Source organism: Myotis nattereri, assembly GCF_964212035.1.
Source record: "Myotis nattereri genome assembly, chromosome: 18".
NCBI lineage: Eukaryota > Metazoa > Chordata > Mammalia > Chiroptera > Vespertilionidae > Myotis > Myotis nattereri.
The window spans coordinates 13,199,114-13,219,633 of record NC_138093.1 but is presented as its reverse complement, the minus strand read 5'-3'; the positions used below and the strand labels follow the sequence as shown (position 1 = coordinate 13,219,633).

The following is a 20,520-nucleotide window of genomic DNA, read 5'->3' as shown; positions in this document are numbered from 1 at the left end:
AAGAAGAGCTGTTTTGCCACGTGTCATTTAAGATGTCAACCAGAGGCTCGGTGTAATAGATGGAAAGATCTACTATCCTTAGTTTGACTCGAAAGGGAAAGTTCGGATGTCACAAAGATAGGTTACTGTGACACACATACGTTGCGTGTCAAATGAGTGATCTCAGAAAATTCTCCTCCGCTCAATTCTTGGGGCCATTTCTGAGCTTCTGGACTACATTTCCCAAGACGCCCTGCGCCAGGTCCCACTTGGCGCCTCCGGAAAGGTGTCCCGTGAGACGCTGAGCGTAGAACTCCGCCTCCGCCGCTGGGGGCGGGGCGACGTCGGACTCTCGGAGCGTCGGATTACGCACTTCCTCCCGGCGTCGGGGCCGAATCGCCGTGTGGCGAGTTCGAGTCCCGCCTCCTGACTCTCACCGGTAGTCCCCGAGTCCGGGGCGGGGCGCATTCTCCGGGTAACCTCTCCACTGCAAGGGGCGGTGGCACACGTTGGGCTTCACCATGGAGGACTACCTGCAGGGTTGTCGAGCTGCTCTGCAGGTAACGGACCACTGTCTGTGATCGTAGGGAATGGAACATGGGGTCTAGGGAGGACGAAGATGTGGGGTCTGAGGAGGGTCTGTGTGGAAGGAACGGGGAATTGTGGGGTGGGGGCTTGGGATCTGCTCAGGCTTGGGGCCTGGGCAGTGGTCAGTGAGAATCTAGTCTTGAGAGTGGAAATGCTGCCCAGGCTCCCGGTTTTTGACGCCCTGCTTCTCGGGTCTCCCCGGGAGCGGGAAGGAGGAATCGTGGGTCTGGTCCTGTATCTGAGCTACTGAACGCTGTCGCCTGGGTCAGTCACGCCAAAAGGTCCAGGGCTGTGCCGCCGCCTGGGGTGCCCCGCGAGATGCTCCTTGTCACCCTAGAACCCTTCCGTTCTACGGTCACGAGGCCTCCTTGGCCCACTGGCCGCCAGGTGAACCCCGGGGGTCCCAGGAAACCTGTGCCCATGGCTTTATTGCCTTTGAACGGCTGGTTCTTTCCGGCACTCCGGACTCCTCCTAGACGAGAGGTGGTCGTGGTGTTTTCCTGTTTTTAAGATAAACATACGCAGTATATCTCTGTTGACCAGCAAACCTGCACCCCTTTGCCGCCAGTTTTCTTCCTTGGCCTGAAGGCACACAGATTCCATTAAAAAAACCCGCCTGGCAGATAAACACAAAGTGTGTTTGGAATCAAAGCTGTAAGCATGACTTGAATGCTTTGTGGCTTATTTTGGGGACTCTGAGCCAGCTGGAATCTCCCGGCCAGCAGCCTCAGGCTGCTGTCCCCAGTTAGCAGCAAAAGCTGGCCAGAGAGAGGCTCCAGGAGGCCACTTGGCCCCCCTACTTTAGGCTGCGCTGCCCCTGCAGAAACCTAGACAGATGGTTGGCTGTGCTTTCCTTTCTTAAGTATCTGAAGTTCCGAAAATACCCCTGGGCGATAGATGCTGGTCTTTAACAAAACCCCAAAGCCACCTGATTCTGCCTGCAGACTCAGCTCCTGGTGTGAATGAATGTCCTCACCTGAAGAATAGGAGTGAAGTTTACTTTTAACACCAATTACTTGTGAAATACAAATTTTGGGAAAGTTGTTCTAATGCATGAGGCAAATTTGAATTAATTCATTTTGGTCACTTCCCATTTCCACCACTGATCTGGAGTCTTTGTGGCACCATTCCGAGTGCTAAGCAGTTGTACCCCCACCCCTCACACTGCTCCCCCTGCAATAACCCGAATGACTGGTGTCTTTCCCATCATTTGGTAAAGAGCCCTTGGAATTGAAACCTCACCAAGTAGCATTTCATTGCATGCATCTGTTACTATAGCATCTACTCTCCAGATCATCCCTTCCCTTTTCAGGTTAACAGTATATCCTCTGCAGTGGTATGAAGCTGAAAATACTGAAATTTTCTAATATTACTGGTATCCTGACCTTGCTCTGCCAGCAATCATCCCTCAAGGAGCAAGACCTAGATCTCAATTTTTCCTTGAATTTGGGAAGGTGAGGCGGTATCTTAGAGCTCTCATCATAGCCTGGGCCAGGAGAAATGAGAAAATTAGACTCTAGGAAGGTTAGTGGATGAACTGGGGCCGGACATACAGGTGGACACCAGTAGCTTAGATTGCTTTTAATTACAGAATTTGTAAATGTACATTGTGAACATTTTTTTTTAAATATATTTTATTGATTTTCTACAGAGAGGAAAGGAGAGGGATAGAGAGTTAGAAACATTGATCAGCTGCCTCCTGCACATCCCCCACTGGGATGTGCCCACAACCAAGGTACATGCCCTTGACCGGAATCGAACCTGGGACCCTTGAGTCCGCAGGCTGATGCTCTATCCACTGAGCCAAACCGGTTAGGGCCATTGTGAACATTTTATTTTATTTTATTTTATTTTATTATTATTTTTTTAATAAATATATTCTATTGATTTTTCACAGAGAGGAAGGGAGAGAGATAGAGAGAGTTAGAAACATCGATGAGAGAGAAACACCGATCAGCTGCCTCCTGCACATCCCCCACCGGGGATGTGCCCGCAACCCAGGTACATGCCCTTGACCGGAATCGAACCCGGGACCTCTCAGTCCGCAGGCCGACGCTCTATCCACTGAGCCAAACCGGTTTCGGCTTTTGTGAACATTTTAAAATACAATATGGATATGAAATGAAAAAGATCCTTTTTTCTCTCCCCGTTTAATTCCCCAGAGGCCGCACTTGTTTCTTGTGTAAAGAAAGTGTGAGTTAACCCTGGCCGGATGGCTCAGCTGGTTGGCGGGTCACCCGTACACCAAAAGGTGGCAGGTTCAATTGCTGGTCAGGGTACCTACCCAGGTTGCCGATTCGATCCCAGGTCAGGGAACATTCAGGAGGCGACCCATCGATGTTTCTCTCTCTCTCCCTCCCTCTCTCAAAAATCCATAAAAATCTTTAAAAATAAAAAGAAAGTATGATTTAGAGACACTTAAGTTTGAGTGTTTCAGTTAATGCTTACTTTTATGTAATATAGAAATGGCTGATAACCCAGACAACTCTCTTGTTGATACCATATTTTTAGCATTTGATACCAGAGGGATTTTCTACAGCCTCTGCCACAATGACAGGAGTGTGTTCCATTTAAAAGAACTCCCCACTCATGCCAAGTGGGGGAAAATTTTTGCTTCAGGGTGGGGCTGCATTCGAGGTCAGGTGTTCGGCCAGCAGCCTGCGGGTAATCTGTGTTGTGTGTACTTCTCAGGCATGAGGCAGGGACCAGGAGTGGCTGGCCATCCTTAGGAATTTATAGTCCTGGCGCCAGGACTAGTCCCATTTTCTCTGCTGGGAGGGCTTCTCTATCTCTGGCTCCTTGTCTCCCCCCCACCCCCACCCCCCATCCCTCTTTAACTATTTTGTAGAGTAGGCCTCAGACCATATTCAGCTTCAGAAAGGGAGTGGTTTGCTTTGCCAGCCCTGGAACCCATCTCTTCTCCCCCCACTGAGGCCACAGTGGACACCAGGATATAACATTTCAGTAGTGGGTGTGTTTGTTCGTTTGTTTGTTTTTGTTTTTTAAGAAAGAAAAAGTTTATATTTACTTGTGGCTCTCAGATTGTATTTCTTCCATTGGCAGCTCAGGTTTCCTCATGCTCTAAGTATAGCTGTGTTTGCTCTGAACTCTCCCCCCATGGTCAGAATACGGAGGCTGTCTGGCTTGTGCTGACAGCTGTTGGGGGATGGGGTGAGGAGACTGTGTCTTTCCTAAATGAGGCGGAGAATGTTGCTTTATATGTTGGGCTGCCATACACCTGCTCTGCCCAGGACCGTCTTAGTTTATTCTGACATCACCATTGATTGCAACCCCCTTTCCTTCTCAAAAAGTGCCCTGGTTTGAACAACAAAGCATACGGTCACCTACCTTGTAGCCATGTCATGGAGTTGGGACGTATCCAGGAAAAGGCGGTGAGCTCCTGGAAGTGGAAGTTAAGCTCCATAGGAGAGCCTCATGTTGGCAGTGGGAGGTTTAGAGGAAGCGGGTTGCTCTGGCCTGGGTATCGGGAAAGGCTCCGTAGAGAGAGGGGGCTTCCCGGAGGGCCTGACGGCACAGGGAGGGGCAGGGAAGGAGATGGCAGGGAGCGCATCTTTACTACCACAGAGCGGGCACTTACTGTGCCGTCTCATCTAATGCTCATCACCACTTCATAGAACTGATGGCAGGATTGTCTTGATTTTTCAAGTGAAAACAGCGAGGCTTAGGGAGGCCAGGTCCTGCAGCCAGTAAGAAGCAGGGCTGAGGTTCAACCGTCCGTGGTCTTTTCAAACGGCAGCTCGCCCTTCCAGACGGAGCAGAGCAGCAGCACCAAGGGCAGAGCCGGGAATGTGCACAGGGTGGTTCTCGGGCGGGCGGCGAATAGACAGTCAGGCTGCGGAACGGTGGGTGCTGACGGGGAAAGGAACGCCGCCACCGCCCTTGGCCGCTCCTGTTCCCAGATTAGCTAAAGGTTCCCGAGTGTTCCTTTTGTATTCGTTCCTTTGGGCTGCTGTCCGCACGGGGCTGAGTGCAAGGGGCTGGTTATCCATCTTCCTCTGGAAATCACTTTTCCTCACCTCAGCCATGAAGTTGTATTTAGTCCCTGCTTTCTGCTCTGCTGCTTAGCCTTCTCTCGACGCTGACGATCTGACTGACCCTGATTCCTCTGCCACTGAAATGAAGCAGCACGAATGTGAGTTTTAGAAAGAGCCTCTTCGTGCCCACAATAGGTCTCTCCCCTTTGCTCTGCCCCCCCCCTTTTTGAGAGAGAGAGAGAGAGAGAGAGAGAATCATTGATGAGAGAGAGAGAAACATCAATCAGTTGCCTCCCATCATGCGCTAAACTGGGACTCGAACCCACAATCTTTGGGTGTTCAAGATGACACTCCAGTCCACTGAGCCACCCGGCCGGGGCCCCCTTGCTCTGCCTTTTCTCTGTTCCTCTCACTTTTTGCTCCAGAACCAGGACCATCTGGCCGCTGTGTTTATATGGTTCCCTCTAGAGAACATTGTGCCCCCCTTACTGGTTCAGTGAGCAAGTTATCTGGGCAGCCACTATCTCAAGTGCTTTGTTGTCACTCTGGTCCACTGCCATCTGGGCAGTTCTTGGTGTCCAGGGAACAGAGGGGCCTTCTCTGGTATCAGGAGGAGGAATCACAAGTCAGGAAAGTGCCTCTAGCAGGGGGGGTCTTAGGCACAGAATTCTCATATTGTGTTGGGAAAGAGTTTAATATTGAAAAGAATCTGCCATGCTGCTTAGTATGAACGGGTCTTGGCTGCCACCCTGTTGAATTAGGCTTAAATAAATGGGCGCAGGGGAGAATCTCAGGGCAAACTTTCCCCAGAGACCCTTTGCCCAAAATCTTGACAGATGACCCCTGCCTTTTGTACTTCTCTCTAGGAGTGGGAATAGGAGGTGGGAAAGAGGGTAGTTTAAAAACAAGAACTTAATTATGAGATCAAGCAATTTATACCACCAGAAGTCTTCTAAAATTGTCTCTTTCTGGGAGAATGGTGTGGAGGAGTGTGTGTGTGTGTGTGTGTGTGTGTGTATGTGGGGGGTGGGGGGAGATTAGCCAATACAGGGAAGATGATTCTAGATTCTTTTCCCCCCTAAAATTAATTACTTGATAACTGCTCCTTGTTATGTTTTGCTCCTCTGAACTCCTGTCCTACTGTTCTAAACTCCCATTTAGCAAATCTTCCCTGATAGAAGCAGCCAGAATGTTTGGAACTTTACCTTTCTATAACCCAATAGTTCTTACCTGGGAGTAATTTTTTAAAAATATTTTTTATTTATTTATTTGAGAGAGGGAGAGAGAGAGACAAACATCAATGATGGGAGAGAATCCTTGATTGGCTGCCTCCTGCACACCCCACACTGGGGATCGAGCCCGCAACCCGGGCATGTGCCCCAACATCATAGGTCAATGCTCAACCACTGAGCCACGCCAGCCTGGTTCCCAGGAGTGATTTTGCTCCTAGAGAATATTTGGCAAGTCGGAGACATTTTTGATTGTCATGACTGGGGGTGCTATAGGCATCTAGTGGGTAGAATCCAGAGCTGCTGCCAAACATCCTACAAGGCACAGAATAGCCCCCACAACAAAGAATTACCAGTGCAAAATGCCGATAGAGCTGAAATTAAGAAACTCTGCCATAACTAGTGTTTCTCATTTGTTCTCTTCTCCCTTCGTCCCTCAGAAGCAAGTTGAGAGAGAAGTTCAAAAGCAAATCAGTAAGAGAGAATTCTTGTGCCCTAAGCTGAACCATAGACTTTAAGGTCTCATTTCATCTGGCTGAATGCTCACACCTATAATGAAATCATCACTCTTAAAATACCTACCTCTTCAGGTTGTTTTGAGGATTAAATTTTAGTTTGTGCACATTAAGCTATTGAATAGTACATGGCACACTCTAAATGTCTCAGAACTAAACCAAACCCTAGTCTCTGCTGTTGTGGGCACTGTAGATTGTAATGTATTTTCTTTAAAACTCTGATAGCTAGGGAGAATCAGGGGAACAAGTTTAATAATAACCCTCCCTACCCCATTCTTATCAGCAGCTGGACTTTTCAAAGCGTAAAGTAAAAGTTCCAGCAGCAACAACTGTGCTTGCTTTAAGCTAAACCTACTGGGAAAGTGGCCTGTTTCTCTGGTTGAGGCGTTGGTTATATCTGGTTATCATGGAGGTTCCTTGGGGAAGTTTCTATGGACAACTAGGTAATGGACTGGATCTGATTTTTTGAAGTATTAAGGATTCTTTTCCCTGTTTTGAAAATGGGGGAAAAATAAACCATGGCTTGAATACTCGTACATCAGCTTACCTTTGACTTCTCAAGTGCCCAAAGCAACATCAGAAATCAGAATTATTTACTGCTGGCTTTTTGTAAATTAACAGTCAAGGAGACAGTGTAGCGGGGAGAAAAGAGCACTTCCCCACTAACTGGATCTGCGTGGAATGCTCAAAGCTTTGCCAAAACACAGATGCCCTCTGAGTCGATGTCCTCGTCCATGAAATGAGGACCCGTAAGATCCACCTGCTCACCTCCTCGGTGGGAATCAGTGAGAGAATGCGTGTGAAGCCCTACGTGAGTGCCAGGCAAAGGCAAATGCGTAGATGCTTCTGCCAGTTTCCCATTCTCCTTCCAGGAGTCCCAGCCACTGCATGTCGTGCTGGGAAATGAAGCCTGTGACTTGGACTCCATGGTGTCCGCTCTCGCCTTGGCATTTTACCTGGCAAAGGTGAGTACTTAGGAACAGAATCTCTTAGAATGAAAAGATTTGGATTCAAGATTCAGCTCTGCTGCTTAACACCATCTAGTCTTGGGTAAGTTAAATCCCTTAACTTTTCCGAGTCTAAAGTCTGAAATAATTTACAGTGTTGCTGTGAGGATCAAATGAGTAAACGTATTTTGAAGAATGTGTAAACAGGGAGCATTTGAGATCGTGCTTCCTGGTAGTTATCATCAGTTTGGCTCAAATTAACTCACAAATTTTCAAAAATAAGAATGTGTAAACCATAAAGCAATATTCAAAGAGTTTATTTTTTTTAAGTTTTTTTAAAATATATTTTATTGATTTTTTACAGAGAGGAAGGGAGAGAGATAGTTAGAAACATCAATGAGAGAGAGAAACATCGATCAGCTGCCTCCTGCACATCTCCTACTGGGGATGTGCCCGCAACCAAGGTACATGCCCTTGACCAGAATCGAACCTGGGACCTTTCAGTCTGCAGGCTGACGCTCTATCCACTGAGCCAAACCAGTTTCGGCAAGAGTTTATTATTGAGTAACTTGTGGGTATCCATAATCTAATGTGTATGCCTCATGTCCACGTCAGTTCTTGAAGGCTGATAATCCCTTCTCTGCAGCATCTCTAGAACTAGCTCTTTTTCATGAGTTTTCTTTTAAATATATTTTTATTGATTTCAGAGAGGAAGGAAGAAGGAGAGAGAGATAGAAACTTCCATGATGAGAGAGAATCATTGATCAGCTGCCTCCCGCAAGCCTCCCACTGGGGATCGAGCCCACAACTTGGGCATGTGCCCTTGACCGGAATCGAACCTGGGACCCCCGAGTTTGCAGGCTGACACTCCATCCACTGAGCCAAACCGGCTAGGGCATGAGTTTTCTTGTTGACCTTCATGTTGTTGCTAAGAATGAGAAAGGGCAAGGGTTGTCCTTTTATTCTTATTGACTTGGTAGTTGTGGCTTTGAGAAGAGCAGTAACTCACCCAAAATCATGTCTTCCTTGGTCCCACTTGTCTTGTTACTTTTCCTGCCTGTTCCAAAACATTGCCATACCTTCTTTTCACTTTCCTCTCCAGACGACTGAGACTGAGGATGTCTTTGTTCCAGTTTTAAATATAAAACGTTCTGAGCTACCTCTGCGAGGTGACAGCGTCTTCCTCCTTCAGGAGATTCACATTCCAGAATCCCTCTTAATTTTCCGGGATGAGATTGACCTCCACACGTTGCACCAGGCTGGCCAACTCACCCTAATCCTTGTTGACCACCATGTCTTACCCAGGTATGTGGAAGGACATTAAGCTGATACTGAATCATGTGCCATGTTGGGCTCTGATGAGTAAGATCTAAAGAGAGGAAGAATTTTTGCTCTTGGGAGTCTCACGTGCTAATGGTAATTGATGGGTCATATTGGATACAGAAAATATTATCGCTTCTCCAGTTTGCCAGTAGAAACTTGGAGAGTTCAAATTAAAAGATAACTCAGAAATCATTTAAGTCTGCCTTTGGTATTATTATATTTTAAGATTTCATGGCAGATTGATTATAATAGAAACTTTTGAATAATGGTTCCAACTCTTTTTAATTTTTAAAAAGTTAGCAAAATTATTTTCTACGTAAGACAGTATCTTATTAGTGTCTTTAATAAAGGTACACACCTATAATAATTCCATCCCTAATTTAAGACTGGAAAAAAACTGCCAACAAAGCAACATAAGTAAGTCTATCTGGCTCCTGCTAGTATTAAAATGTGTTTTTTCCTTGAGCACACTGGCTATAGCAGGACATTGACAGAGGGTAGCTGTCCATTCACTCATTAATAAACTCCTGTTTAGATGATGAAGGTGAGACAGAGCCCCTGTTTTCAAGAAGCTTTCAGTCAGGAAGAGGGAACTAGGCAAACAGATCACTGTAAGGGGCTTAGAGGTAGGGGACAACCATCACTCTAGGGGACAGCAGGTGAGGAAGGATGGAGTGGTTAAATATACCAGGGGGCAGCAGAGGGTGTCAGGAAAGGTTTCCTAACAGAGTTAACCCTTGATCTCAGTCTTGAGAGAGGACTAGCTGTTTACTCAGGGAATGGGGAGGTAAGGTAGTGAGGAAAAGCATCCAGCCAGAGAGAGTGATTAATTCAAGCAAAGGCAGGCAGGCATGAAATAGCATGGTGAGTTGGGGGAACCGGAATTTGTTTTGCATGGCTGAAGCATAAAATATGAGTGAGAAATAAGACATGGAGAAAGATAAGACTAGAGAGGTAGACAGGCCAGATCATGGAGACCCTGCCAAAGAGATCAGACTTTGTTTTAGGGCAGTGGGGAGCTGTTGCTAATTATATTTACTCCAGGCCCTAACAGAATCAGATTTGCATTTTTCAAATGATCATCCAGGCAGCATTGTGGAGGACAGCTTCGGAAGGCCTAAGATCGGAAGCAGGTGTTTGGTTAGGAAACTATTGGAATAATCCAGATGAGAGTTATGGAGGGTCTAGAATAAGGCAGTAGCAGAGGGTTGAAAAGGAGGAAATAAATAGAAATTGAGATAGAAGCCACAGGATCTGGTGACGTGCATGGAATTTGGGTATTAAGTGAACTGAGGGAACAGGAGCAATTTAGATGTTGGGTATCAAGGGTGTCAATTGGAAAGGCACCCCTAAAGGACCTCAAATATGTGGATAAGGTATGAGTAGCAGACACTTTGCCAAAATCACGTATACACTATTTAAAGATGACCTCAGTTATAACATGAAAGAAAAGAATTGAAAGGAGTGAGGCAGAGGTAGAAGTGACCAGAGGTCTAAGTGTTTACCTAAGACGCCTGCATTTTCCTTCCTGAGTGAGGTGGAGATTGGTTAGAAGCAGCTGGAGTGCTCCTACCTACCTGTGTTTCTCTTTTTCCCACACCGCCTTTCCCCACACAGAAGTGACGCAGCCCTAGAGGAGGCCGTGGCAGAGGTGCTAGACCATCGGCCCATCGAGCAGACGCGCTGCCCTCCCTGCCATGTTTCAGTTGAGCTGGTGGGGTCCTGCGCTACCCTGGTGACCGAGAGAATCCTGCAGGGGGCACCAGAGATCTTGGACAGGCAAACTGCAGCCCTTCTGCATGGTGAGGATGGCTTGGTTGGGGCCTGACTCCGTAGTTCCTCCATTCCTGTCCCAGAGAAGGGACAGTTGAAAAGTCTAGATTCTTCCAGCTTGACCATACCCTCTCAGAGCCAGTCAGCCCATACTGAAGGCTGGGATTCTTTCAGGGGGGCAATTAGGTATTAAAAGGCTGTGGGATACTTTGTTGGAGAATGCAGAAGGGAAGCAGGGGCAACGGACCTAGAAGCTGCCTCAGCAGCACTATGTAATGAAAAGAGGTAGCCAGCCCTAACCGGTTTGGCTCAGGGGATAGAGCGTCGGCCTGCGGACTCAAGGGTCCCAGATTCGATTCCGGGCAAGGGCATGTACCTTGGTTGCGGGCACATCCCCAGTAGGGAGTGTGCAGGAGGCAGCTGATCGATGTCTCTCTCTCATCGATGTTTCTAGCTCTCTATCCCGCTCCCTTCCTCACTGTAAAAAATCAATAAAAAATAAATAAATGCAGCCCATTATATGTGTAACCATGAGGGGAAAGTTTACCCAAATGGTGTAGGACACTCAGACACCATTTAAAAAAAGAAAAAAGAGCCGAAACCGGTTTGGCTCAGTGGATAGAGCATCAGCCTGCGGACTGAAGGGTCCCAGGTTCGATTCCGGTCAGGGGCATGTACCTGGGTTGCGGGCATATCCCCAGTAGGAGATGTGCAGGAGGCAGCTGATCGATGTTTCTCTCTCATCGATGTTTCTAACTCTCTATCTTTCTCCCTTCCTCTCTGTAAAAAATCAATAAAATATATTTAAAAAAAAGAAAAAGAAAAAAGAAAGAGAAAGAAAAGAGGTAGCCAAAGAAGCAGGAAACGATTCCAGTACCATTTCTGCTCAGGAAGTAGTTATGTGACCTTGAGCAAATCTCTTAACCTTTCTTGTTCTCTTTTTCTCCATTTGTAAAAAAGAGAAAGAGGAAAAAAACAGAGAGAGAGAATTAGATTAGACTGTCTTTACTGGTTCCTGGCTGGTGTGACTCAGTGGTAGAGCGTTGGCCCATCGACCAGCGAGTCTCGGGTTTGATTCCCAGTCAAGGGCATGTACCTGGGTTGCAGGTTCATTCCCTGGCCTCTTTAGGGCATGTGCTGGAGGCAACCAATCAATGTGTCTCTCTCATGTCAATGTTTTGCTCTCTCTCTTCTACCTCCATCCCTTCCACTCTCTCTGAAAATCAGTGGAGAAAATATTCTCAGGTGAGGATTAACAACAAAACAAAAAAAGGTTCTTTACTAGAATTTGGCCTCCTGAAGAGAAGTCATCTTTCTCTTACTAGGTCTCACAATCTCCAAGGATTGAGATGCTCGGGTTTTCTTTCTACTGTTTCCCCATTTCCCTGCCTGCATTTTAGTTTCGATTTGGGAGGTCTTAGGGCATAACCCCATTTTCTTGTTTTATTTTCAGTGAGTTTGCATACAGTCTCCTCTGTATTGGGACTATTTGGAGGGTTATGTGTGTTTCCATGGTCATAAATGGAGGGCCACAAGATTTGAGTTCTGCCGTCTTCCTTTTCCACAGCAACAATCATCCTGGACTGTGTCAACATGGACCTTAAAATTGGAAAAGCAACCCCAAAGGACAAGAAATATGTGGAGAAGCTGGAGGCCCTCTTCACAGATCTGCCCAAGAGAAATGACATCTTTGATTCTCTGCAAAAGGCAAAGTTTGATGTGTCAGGTATGAAGTGTTAAACTGACTTCTCTCCTTCCTACAGGAGAAAACACCATCAAAACAATTTCAGAGCTTGGGTAATGGCTTAAGCTTTGGAGATAAATGAGGTAGTGTATGCGTCTGATCAGGAACTAATTAGTCATTTACTGGATTGTTCTGTTTGGGCTATTGGGGAAGATAGGAGGAATATACTAAAGTCTCAGAGGTTTTCAATCTAATCAGAGAATATAGACTTATAAATAAAATATGCTGAGGGAATACTAAGTTATCAGACTGAGATCTAGATAATTGGTTAGGGCAGCAGAAGAAACAGGGTGACTATACCAAGGACAAAGAAAGAGAACAAAAAAACTTACATAATTTTCCACCCAGCTACCTCCTGATTAAAAAAATAAATAGCCCTGGCCAGTTTGGCTCAGTGGACAGTGCGTCAGCCTGTGGAAGGGTCCCGGGTTCAATTCCAGTTAAGGCACATGCCCAGCTTGTGAGCTTAGTCCCCAGTAGGGGGTGTGCAGGAGGCAGCCAATCAATGATTCTCTCTCATCATCCTACATAATAAATGCCTAATATGCAAATCAACCGAATGGCGGAACAACTGGTCGCTATGGCGTACACTGACCACCAGGGGGCAGATGCTCAACGCAGGAGCTGCCCTCAGCCTGCAGGCCCCAGGCCAACCAAGGCAGGTGCCAGTGGGGGCCCCCCGATCGCCCCGCCAGTTGCCCCACAAAGGGCCCTGATCACCGGCCATGCCTAAGGACCCTACCTGTGCACGAATTTCATGCACCAGGCCTCTAGTTGAAAGTAAAATACTACATGTACCCTTCTCTCCAAGTCCCTTGCTCTAAAGGTAACTGTTGTGACCCAGTAATTGAAGGTAATTTTTATCATATAATCACATTTTCAGTTAGCCCTTTTTATTGCCCAAAAGAAAGGCTGTGTTTTTCCTCTCCCATGACCCACCTTGATGTCTTCCTCTTCCTAGTCTTGGGACCCTGGGCTCTCTTTTTTGACTCATAGTCTCACATCTATTTTCTAGGCCTGACCACTGAGCAGATGCTGAGAAAGGACCAGAAGACCATTTTCAGACAAGGCATCAAGGTGGCCATTAGTGCAATATATATGGATTTGGAGGTAAAAGCAAGATGTAGATGGGGAAAGAAAACCTTCAGTTATGTAGATAACCTTGCCCCTCACATCTGACTCTCCTCCACACACACCTTGTACCTGCCTGTGTTTCTCCAGCTCTTGTAACTCCCACAGTCATTGTCTCTCACCGTATTACTATACTAGCCCCCACAGTTTACCAGCCTCCACTTTTGTACCCCTACAAACCATTCTCTCCACAGCAGCCAGAGTGATGACACTAATAGTAACTTAGATCATATCACCCCCTTCCTTTACTGGCTTTTCATTGCACTTCTAATAAAACGTAAAGGCCTTATTATGGTTTAGAGGGCCCACCTTGGTCTGGCCCCTGTCCTTCTCTCTGACCTCACTCCAGCCCTGCTCCCCCCACTCACAGTACGGCAGCCATATGATTCCCTTTCCGTTCCTTGGAATCATTAAGTTCATTCCCAACTCAGGGCCTTTGTACTTGCTTTTCCCTTTGACAGGAGCTGGCTCCTTCCTGTCATTCAGGTCTTAGTTCAGGAGTCTCCTCTTTTAAGAGGCTTTTCCAGCCTGGCCAGCATGGCTCAGTGGTTGAGCATCAACCTCTGAACCAGGAGGTCTCGGTTTGATTCCCTATCAGGACACATGCCCAGGTTGCAGGCTCGATCCCCAGAAGGGGGCATGCAGGAGGCAGCTGATCAATGATTCTCTCTCATTGATGTTTCTATCTCTCTCCCCCTCTTCCTTCCTTTCTCAAATCAATAAAAAAATATATATTTTTAAAGAGTGTTTTCCTGACCATCCTAACTGAAATAATATCCTCCCTGTTCAAAAATCTCTAACTGTTATCTTACTTTCTTCCTAGCACTCAATACACTGAAATAATCATAGTTCGTGGTTTCCTTGTTTATCGTCTATACTCCTCTGTTCGTTTATCAGCTCTGCCAGAGCAAGGGCCCTATTTCTTTTGTTTCTGCTATACCTGCAGCACCTTTGACAGGACCTGGCACAAAGTGGATGCTCAGTAAATTTTGTTGAATGGGTAAATGAATATAACTATGATAATGGTATTTTAATTCCTGGTTCCATATCATATTGGTTTAAATCCTTCAACAGCCTGATCTGAACACATACTCTCATAGTCTGCACAGCTTTCTACTAAATGCTATATAAAAATACTAAATAATTAAATAAAAACAAAATAGCATGACCTCTTCCCTTATGACTCATAATCTAGTTTGGGAAACAAACAATAGAATGTAAAAGGCTTACCAAGTACCATAATCACAGCCAAGGATCGGAAACATTATCATTTTCCCTAGTAAAAGAGTCATGCTTGGTAGATAGATGTTTTATGCTCATTTTATAGATGAGGAAACTTAAGTCCAGGGAGGTTAATATCATTCCTTGATCAATAGCTAATAAGTAATAGAGCTGATTTTCAAATCAATTTTGTCTGAACCCAAAACCTGTATTCTGCCCATTCTACACACTGCCTCCCAGCACATAGATAGCAGAGTAAGTACTAGGTACCCTTTCTTATGGAGTACAAGTCCCAGGTTAAGATGCGAAGAAACTCTTCATAAGCATTTTTGTTGGTGGTGACAAGGGGGTTCCAGCTGTAGCCCTCATCCCTGCCCGTCTCTTCTCTTTCAGGCCTTCCTGCAGAGGTCTGGCCTCCTTGCAGACCTCCATGCTTTCTGCCAGGCTCACGGCTATGACGCCCTGGTCGCCATGACTATCTTCTTCAACGCGCACAACGAGCCAGTGCGGCAGCTGGCTGTCTTCTGTCCCCATGCCGCACTCCGAACGACAGTGAGTCTCGCTCTCCTCCAGCCTGAGGGCTCTGCCTGCACATGGAGCGCTGCCTGCACACGGAGCGCTGCCTGCACGCGGAGCGCCGCCTGCACACGGAGCTCCGCCTGCACACGGAGCGCTGCCTGCACGCGGAGCGCTGCCTGCACGCGGAGCGCTGCCTGCACGCGGAGCTCTGCCTGCACGCGGAGCGCTGCCTGCACACGGAGCTCTGCCTGCACGCGGAGCGCTGCCTGCACGCGGAGCGCTGCCTGCACGCGGAGCGCTGCCTGCACACGGAGCTCCGCCTGCACGCGGAGCGCTGCCTGCACGCGGAGCGCTGCCTGCACGCGGAGCGCTGCCTGCACGCGGAGCTCCGCCTGCACGCGGAGCGCTGCCTGCACGCGGAGCGCTGCCTGCACACGGAGCTCCGCCTGCACACGGAGCGCTGCCTGCACACGGAGCTCCGCCTGCACACGGAGCGCTGCCTGCACGCGGAGCGCCGGAGCTCTGCCTGCACACGGAGCGCTGCCTGCACGCGGAGCTCTGCCTGCACGCGGAGCTCTGCCTGCACACGGAGCTCTGCCTGCACGCGGAGCTCTGCCTGCACGCGGAGCGCCGGAGCTCTGCCTGCACACGGAGCGCTGCCTGCACGCGGAGCTCTGCCTGCACACGGAGCGCTGCCTGCACGCGGAGCGCCGGAGCTCTGCCTGCACACGGAGCGCTGCCTGCACGCGGAGCGCTGCCTGCACGCGGAGCTCTGCCTGCACGCGGAGCTCTGCCTGAGCTCTGCCTGCACACGGAGCGCTGCCTGCACACGGAGCTCTGCCTGCACACGGAGCGCTGCCTGCACACGGAGCTCTGCCTGCACGCGGAGCGCTGCCTGCACACGGAGCGCTGCCTGCACACGGAGCGCTGCCTGCACACGGAGCTCTGCCTGCACGCGGAGCGCTGCCTGCACACGGAGCGCTGCCTGCACGCGGAGCGCTGCCTGCACGCGGAGCGCTGCCTGCACACGGAGCGCTGCCTGCACACGGAGCGCTGCCTGCACACGGAGCTCTGCCTGCACGCGGAGCGCTGCCTGCACACGGAGCGCTGCCTGCACACGCCGCCCTGCGCTGTGAAGACCGCTCCTTGGTTCTTACATCTACACACAGGCCCCTTGGCCTCTTTCCAGAACCTCCCCTCCCACGTTTTCCATCTCTGTCTCTGTGAATTCCCCCAATCATATTGTGGTTGAGAAAGAGAGACTCCAAAAAGAATTAGAGATGGAGTTCCTACTTAGAAGAGATCTGAAAATCAGGTTAAAAGTGAATGTAAACGAATCTGGAGTTAAACTTGATTCTTTGTTGAATCATGAACGCCTCACCCCTGAAAGTCAATTCCTTTCTCTTTACCCGATCGCCCTGGACAGGGGAAAGAGCTTTTTCTACTACTCACCCTGCGGGGAGTAATGACTGTATAGGCTGACTGTGGGGAAGTGACGGGAGCAGGTTTGTTTTCTTGCCTGGGCTTCCCTTTCTTTTCCTCTGTGGGTTACTCATCAGCCCCGGGGAGAATTTGAAAGTGGACCTACGGCAGTCCAGGGCCTCTTTGGGTGGCTTGGGCTGTGTGATGGCCGCTGAAGACTGGTCTGAATACAGCCAGGTCATCCTCTGAGCCTGTAAAAGGTACGCCCGCCCTTTCCCACACCTCTCTGCCTTTGTCTCCTCCTCGAGGAAGCGAGTGTCACTTCATTCAGTGGAAGGAAGTTGGGCACTGTGGAAAGACTACAGTTTTTAAAGGCAAATAGACGTGCTTTTCTGTCCCAGATTTGCCACTTACTTTCTCTTTGAGCTAAAGCAAGTCAGTTGACTTCTGAGCCTGTAAATAGCATAATATTACCTCCTAATTAGTTGGATGTGATCATTAAACATAATATATGAATAGTACATTGCTGGGCACAAAGTAAACACTGGGTAAAAGGTGGCTCCTACGAATCATGCCATAAAGGAAAAGGTACTTTGGCCAGTAGAAGTGCCTCTCTCCACCTTCCTGTATCTCTCCCCCTTCTCCCGACCACAGCCCCTCGGTGCTGCTCCCTGGAGCTGTGATGGCACTGCCATGGCCCAGGCTGCCTGGTGCTGGGAAATGGGCCCTCTTCTCACAGTCAGCCCTACCATTGCCTCTCTTCCTCCTGTTTTAGGAACACGGTGATTCAGAACACCAGCTTTGGTGACCGACTTGGGTTTCAGTGTCAGCTTTGCTTCCTTCATACTATGACGTTAGGAAGTCACCTGATCTAAGCCTCAGTTTCCCTACCTGTGAGTGAGGGTAATAGCAATACCAGTCTAATAAAGCAATTGTGAGGATTAAATGAGGTAATACAGTATTGATAAATGGCCAGATTTGGCACCATCCCTGGCATACCTCCCACCCTCACTTTGATCTATTCATTTCTTTCTGCCTCTGTCCTTCCCTTGACCTCAGTATAGGTACATGTCCCGTACCTAAATTGCAGTGCAGGCTCGATCCCTGACCCCATCGGGGCATGTGCAGGAGGCAGCCAATCAATGTGTCTCTCTCACATCAATGTTTCTCTCTGTCTCTCCCCCTCCCTTGCACTCTCTAAAAATCAATGGGAGCCCTAACCGGTTTGGCTCAGTGGATACAGCGTCAGCCTGCAGACTGAAAGGTCCCAGGTTCGATTCCAGTCAAGGGCCTGTACCTTAGTTGCGGGCACATCCCCTGCAGGGGGTGTGCAGGAGGCAGCTGATCAATGTTTCTCTCTCATCGATGTTTCTAACTCTCTATCCCTCTCCCTTCCTCTCTGTAAAAAAAAATCAATAAAATATATTAAAAAAATAAAATAAATAAAAATCAATGGGAGAAAAAATATCCTTGGGTGAGGATTAACTACAAAATAAATAAATAAATAAAATACTATGTATATTAGCTGATATGCCTTTTGTTGCCAGCAATAAAGCTTAACTCTGGGTGATTTAAAAATGTTTTCTCCTCTGTAAGAGAAGCCCCCAACTTAGAAGCCTCAACAGTTTGCCTCCGCAGTTTGCTTCACCACTTGAAATACCATTTCCCCGTCTTGTCGCCCCTTTAGATCTGTGGAGCCCTGGAACGGTCGCACTCCCCGGCCCTGAAGCTGACCCCTGCCCCAAGCACTCACCCTAACCTCCAGGCCTATCTTCAAGGCAACACCCAGGTCTCTCGAAAGAAACTTCTGCCTCTGCTCCAGGAAGCCCTGTCAGCATATTTTGACTCCATGACAATCCCTTCGGGGCACCCTGAGGCTGCCAGGGAGCAGGTGGACAAGGAATCGGACAGGGCAGGTACCTCCCTGATTCCTGGACTGAGTCAAGATGAAGAGGAGCCTCCATTGCCCCCCACACCCATGAACAGCTTGGTGGATGAGTGCCCTCTGGATCAGGGGCTGCCTAAACTCTCAGCCGAGGCCATCTTTGAGAAGTGCAGCCAGATCTCGCTGTCACAATCCACCGCTGCCTTCCTGTCCAAGAAGTGACTATTGGGAGGGGAGAGGGCGGGGGGCGGGGTTGCTTGAACCACCTCGAATGCATGTTTTGAGAGGCTTCAGCAATTCTGTCTTCATTGCTCCAGGGTCTGGTGCACTTGTCCTGTTCTCGTAAATCTGGGAGGAGAAAGAAGTAAGAGAAAGCAGCTGCTTTAGGAATGGCTTTCTACCTTCCCCCCCAATCTCCCCCAGTCAGATTCTCTTATTTAATTTAATTCTTTAGCTCTGCACTGACTCCCCAGGGGTACAATGTAACTCCTATGCTGTTCCAGCAGCGTGGCACAAAAAGAATGTGCACCCCAACAGTGCCCTCAGCAAGGTTCTCACAGAACCAGTATCTCCCATGGAACCAAACTTTCATTGTCTCCATGTATTCATTTGTTCTCTCATTGATTGAAGTATTGATGGAATACCTACTCTAAGCTCGGCAGAAAATAGAGTGCTTCGGAAACTCTTGTTCCAGCTTTCAGCCTTTAGATTTCCAGCTCCATGACTCCTCTTTCTGCCCCATTAGGTAATGGTGTCTGATTCTGAGATGGCTAAATGTTTTTCCTGAACTTATTGTGACTCTTTTAGGGTTTTTTGGGAGCAGGTTAGAGGCCATTATCTTCTGCCCTGATCATGTGGCCTGGCTCTCAGTTCCTTTGGGTCCCTTGTCCCAAAGCCACAGGGAGCCTGAAGAAACTCAGAAGACCCCTGAGCGTTCAGGAGGCACTCAGAAAGGCCTCGTGGGCGCTCTTCCCCAAAGATGGCAGAACTGCACTGAGAGCCTCAGCTCTGTCCCCTGCCTTAGCGGGTCTGTCAATCTCTTGTCCATGTCATTCTCTTCTTGGTCTGATTACAAGGAAACATGGAGTCCTAATAGGGACTGCCATGAGCTGTGTGTTCTTTGGCCACACACTTCATCGCTAGGTCTCATGTTCCCCATCAATAAAACTAAGGATCTAGACTAGAAGTTCTGTTTTCCCTGGGAGTGCTCAGGGTCACTGGATTGTCTGTATTTATCTGTGATTGTACCGAGGGACTCAGCCTCATGTAGCATGTACCGGGGTCTGATTCGTGCCATAGTGATTCAACAAAGCGCTCCCTCCCACCGACTCGTTTTGCATGTGTAGTTCCCTTTTTTCTTCACACCAACCTGTTCCCCCTTTCCCTACCCCCAGGCTCTATTCCATGTAAGTTGCCAACAGTTTCACTGAATAGTGAGGTATGTGATGGTTTTGGCATGATGTCTTCAGTGCGAAGGGGACAACCGTGTGACTTCACTTTGAGGGGATGATGTGTGTAGCCATTGGAAGATAAAAATAGTAGTGTGATTACTGAACCAAAGGAATTTATGTTTTGTAACTTGGGTACTTTATTTTGCATTTTGTTAAAGTATTAAATAATTTTTTCCTGGTTGGGGTCTTAGTGTCTCTTTTTACAACTACAATCAGGCTTTTCCATCAGGTAATTGTTTTAGCCTCCTCAATGTTTTCTCCTTTCTTCCTGTTGTACTTAATATCTTCCTTCAGTTGACTCTTGTGGGGAATAAGGAGCAACAGTCTTTTAGCTCTCCCCATCCTCAGCCTTTCCTTCCATTTGTTTCTTCTTCTAGAACCATCCTTATAATATACTCCTGTGTCGCTGATTTTGCTTATGCTCTAAAAGGTGTAGGACCAAGATAGTCCTACAACCAAATGGTTTTTGCCATTGCCTTTTTTTTTTTTTAAGAGCAGCTACCAGATTATAAGGAGTCTAGAAAGAAGAGCAAATTGCCTCCCGAGAGCCCTTCATGACTGGCCGTTTAAAAAAATGTACTCTCCGCCCTGGCTGGTGTGGCTCAGTTGGTTGGAGCGTTCTATACACCAAAAGGTGGTGGGTTCGATTCCCAGTCAGGCCACATACCTAGGTTGCAGGTTCAATCTCCAGTTGGGGCGCATACTGGAGGCAACCAATCGATGTTTCTCTCTCCCCCATTCCTCTCTCTAAAAACATCAATTAAAAAAAGAAAAGAAAATATACTCTCCTCCCCCAAA

General features: G+C 48.0%; 1 protein-coding gene across 2 annotated transcripts; it reads left to right on the top strand.

Moving 5' to 3' along the window:
* Positions 1-393: 393 nt before the first annotated feature.
* PRUNE1 (prune exopolyphosphatase 1) lies at positions 394-19,901 on the top strand. Of its 2 annotated transcripts, none has more exons than XM_081112953.1 (8): positions 394-539; positions 7,179-7,356; positions 8,356-8,558; positions 10,194-10,378; positions 11,917-12,075; positions 13,109-13,203; positions 14,839-14,997; positions 18,074-19,901. In XM_081112953.1, exons 5-8 carry the CDS (start codon positions 11,943-11,945, stop codon positions 18,491-18,493), a joined length of 807 nt encoding a protein of 268 aa, XP_080969079.1. In that variant the 5' UTR covers positions 394-539; positions 7,179-7,356; positions 8,356-8,558; positions 10,194-10,378; positions 11,917-11,942; the 3' UTR covers positions 18,494-19,901. The 2 variants fall into 2 exon arrangements, with proteins under 2 accessions (XP_080969079.1, XP_080969078.1); XM_081112952.1 differs by having other exon boundaries at positions 487-539; positions 7,179-7,271.
* Positions 19,902-20,520: the final 619 nt, after the last annotated feature.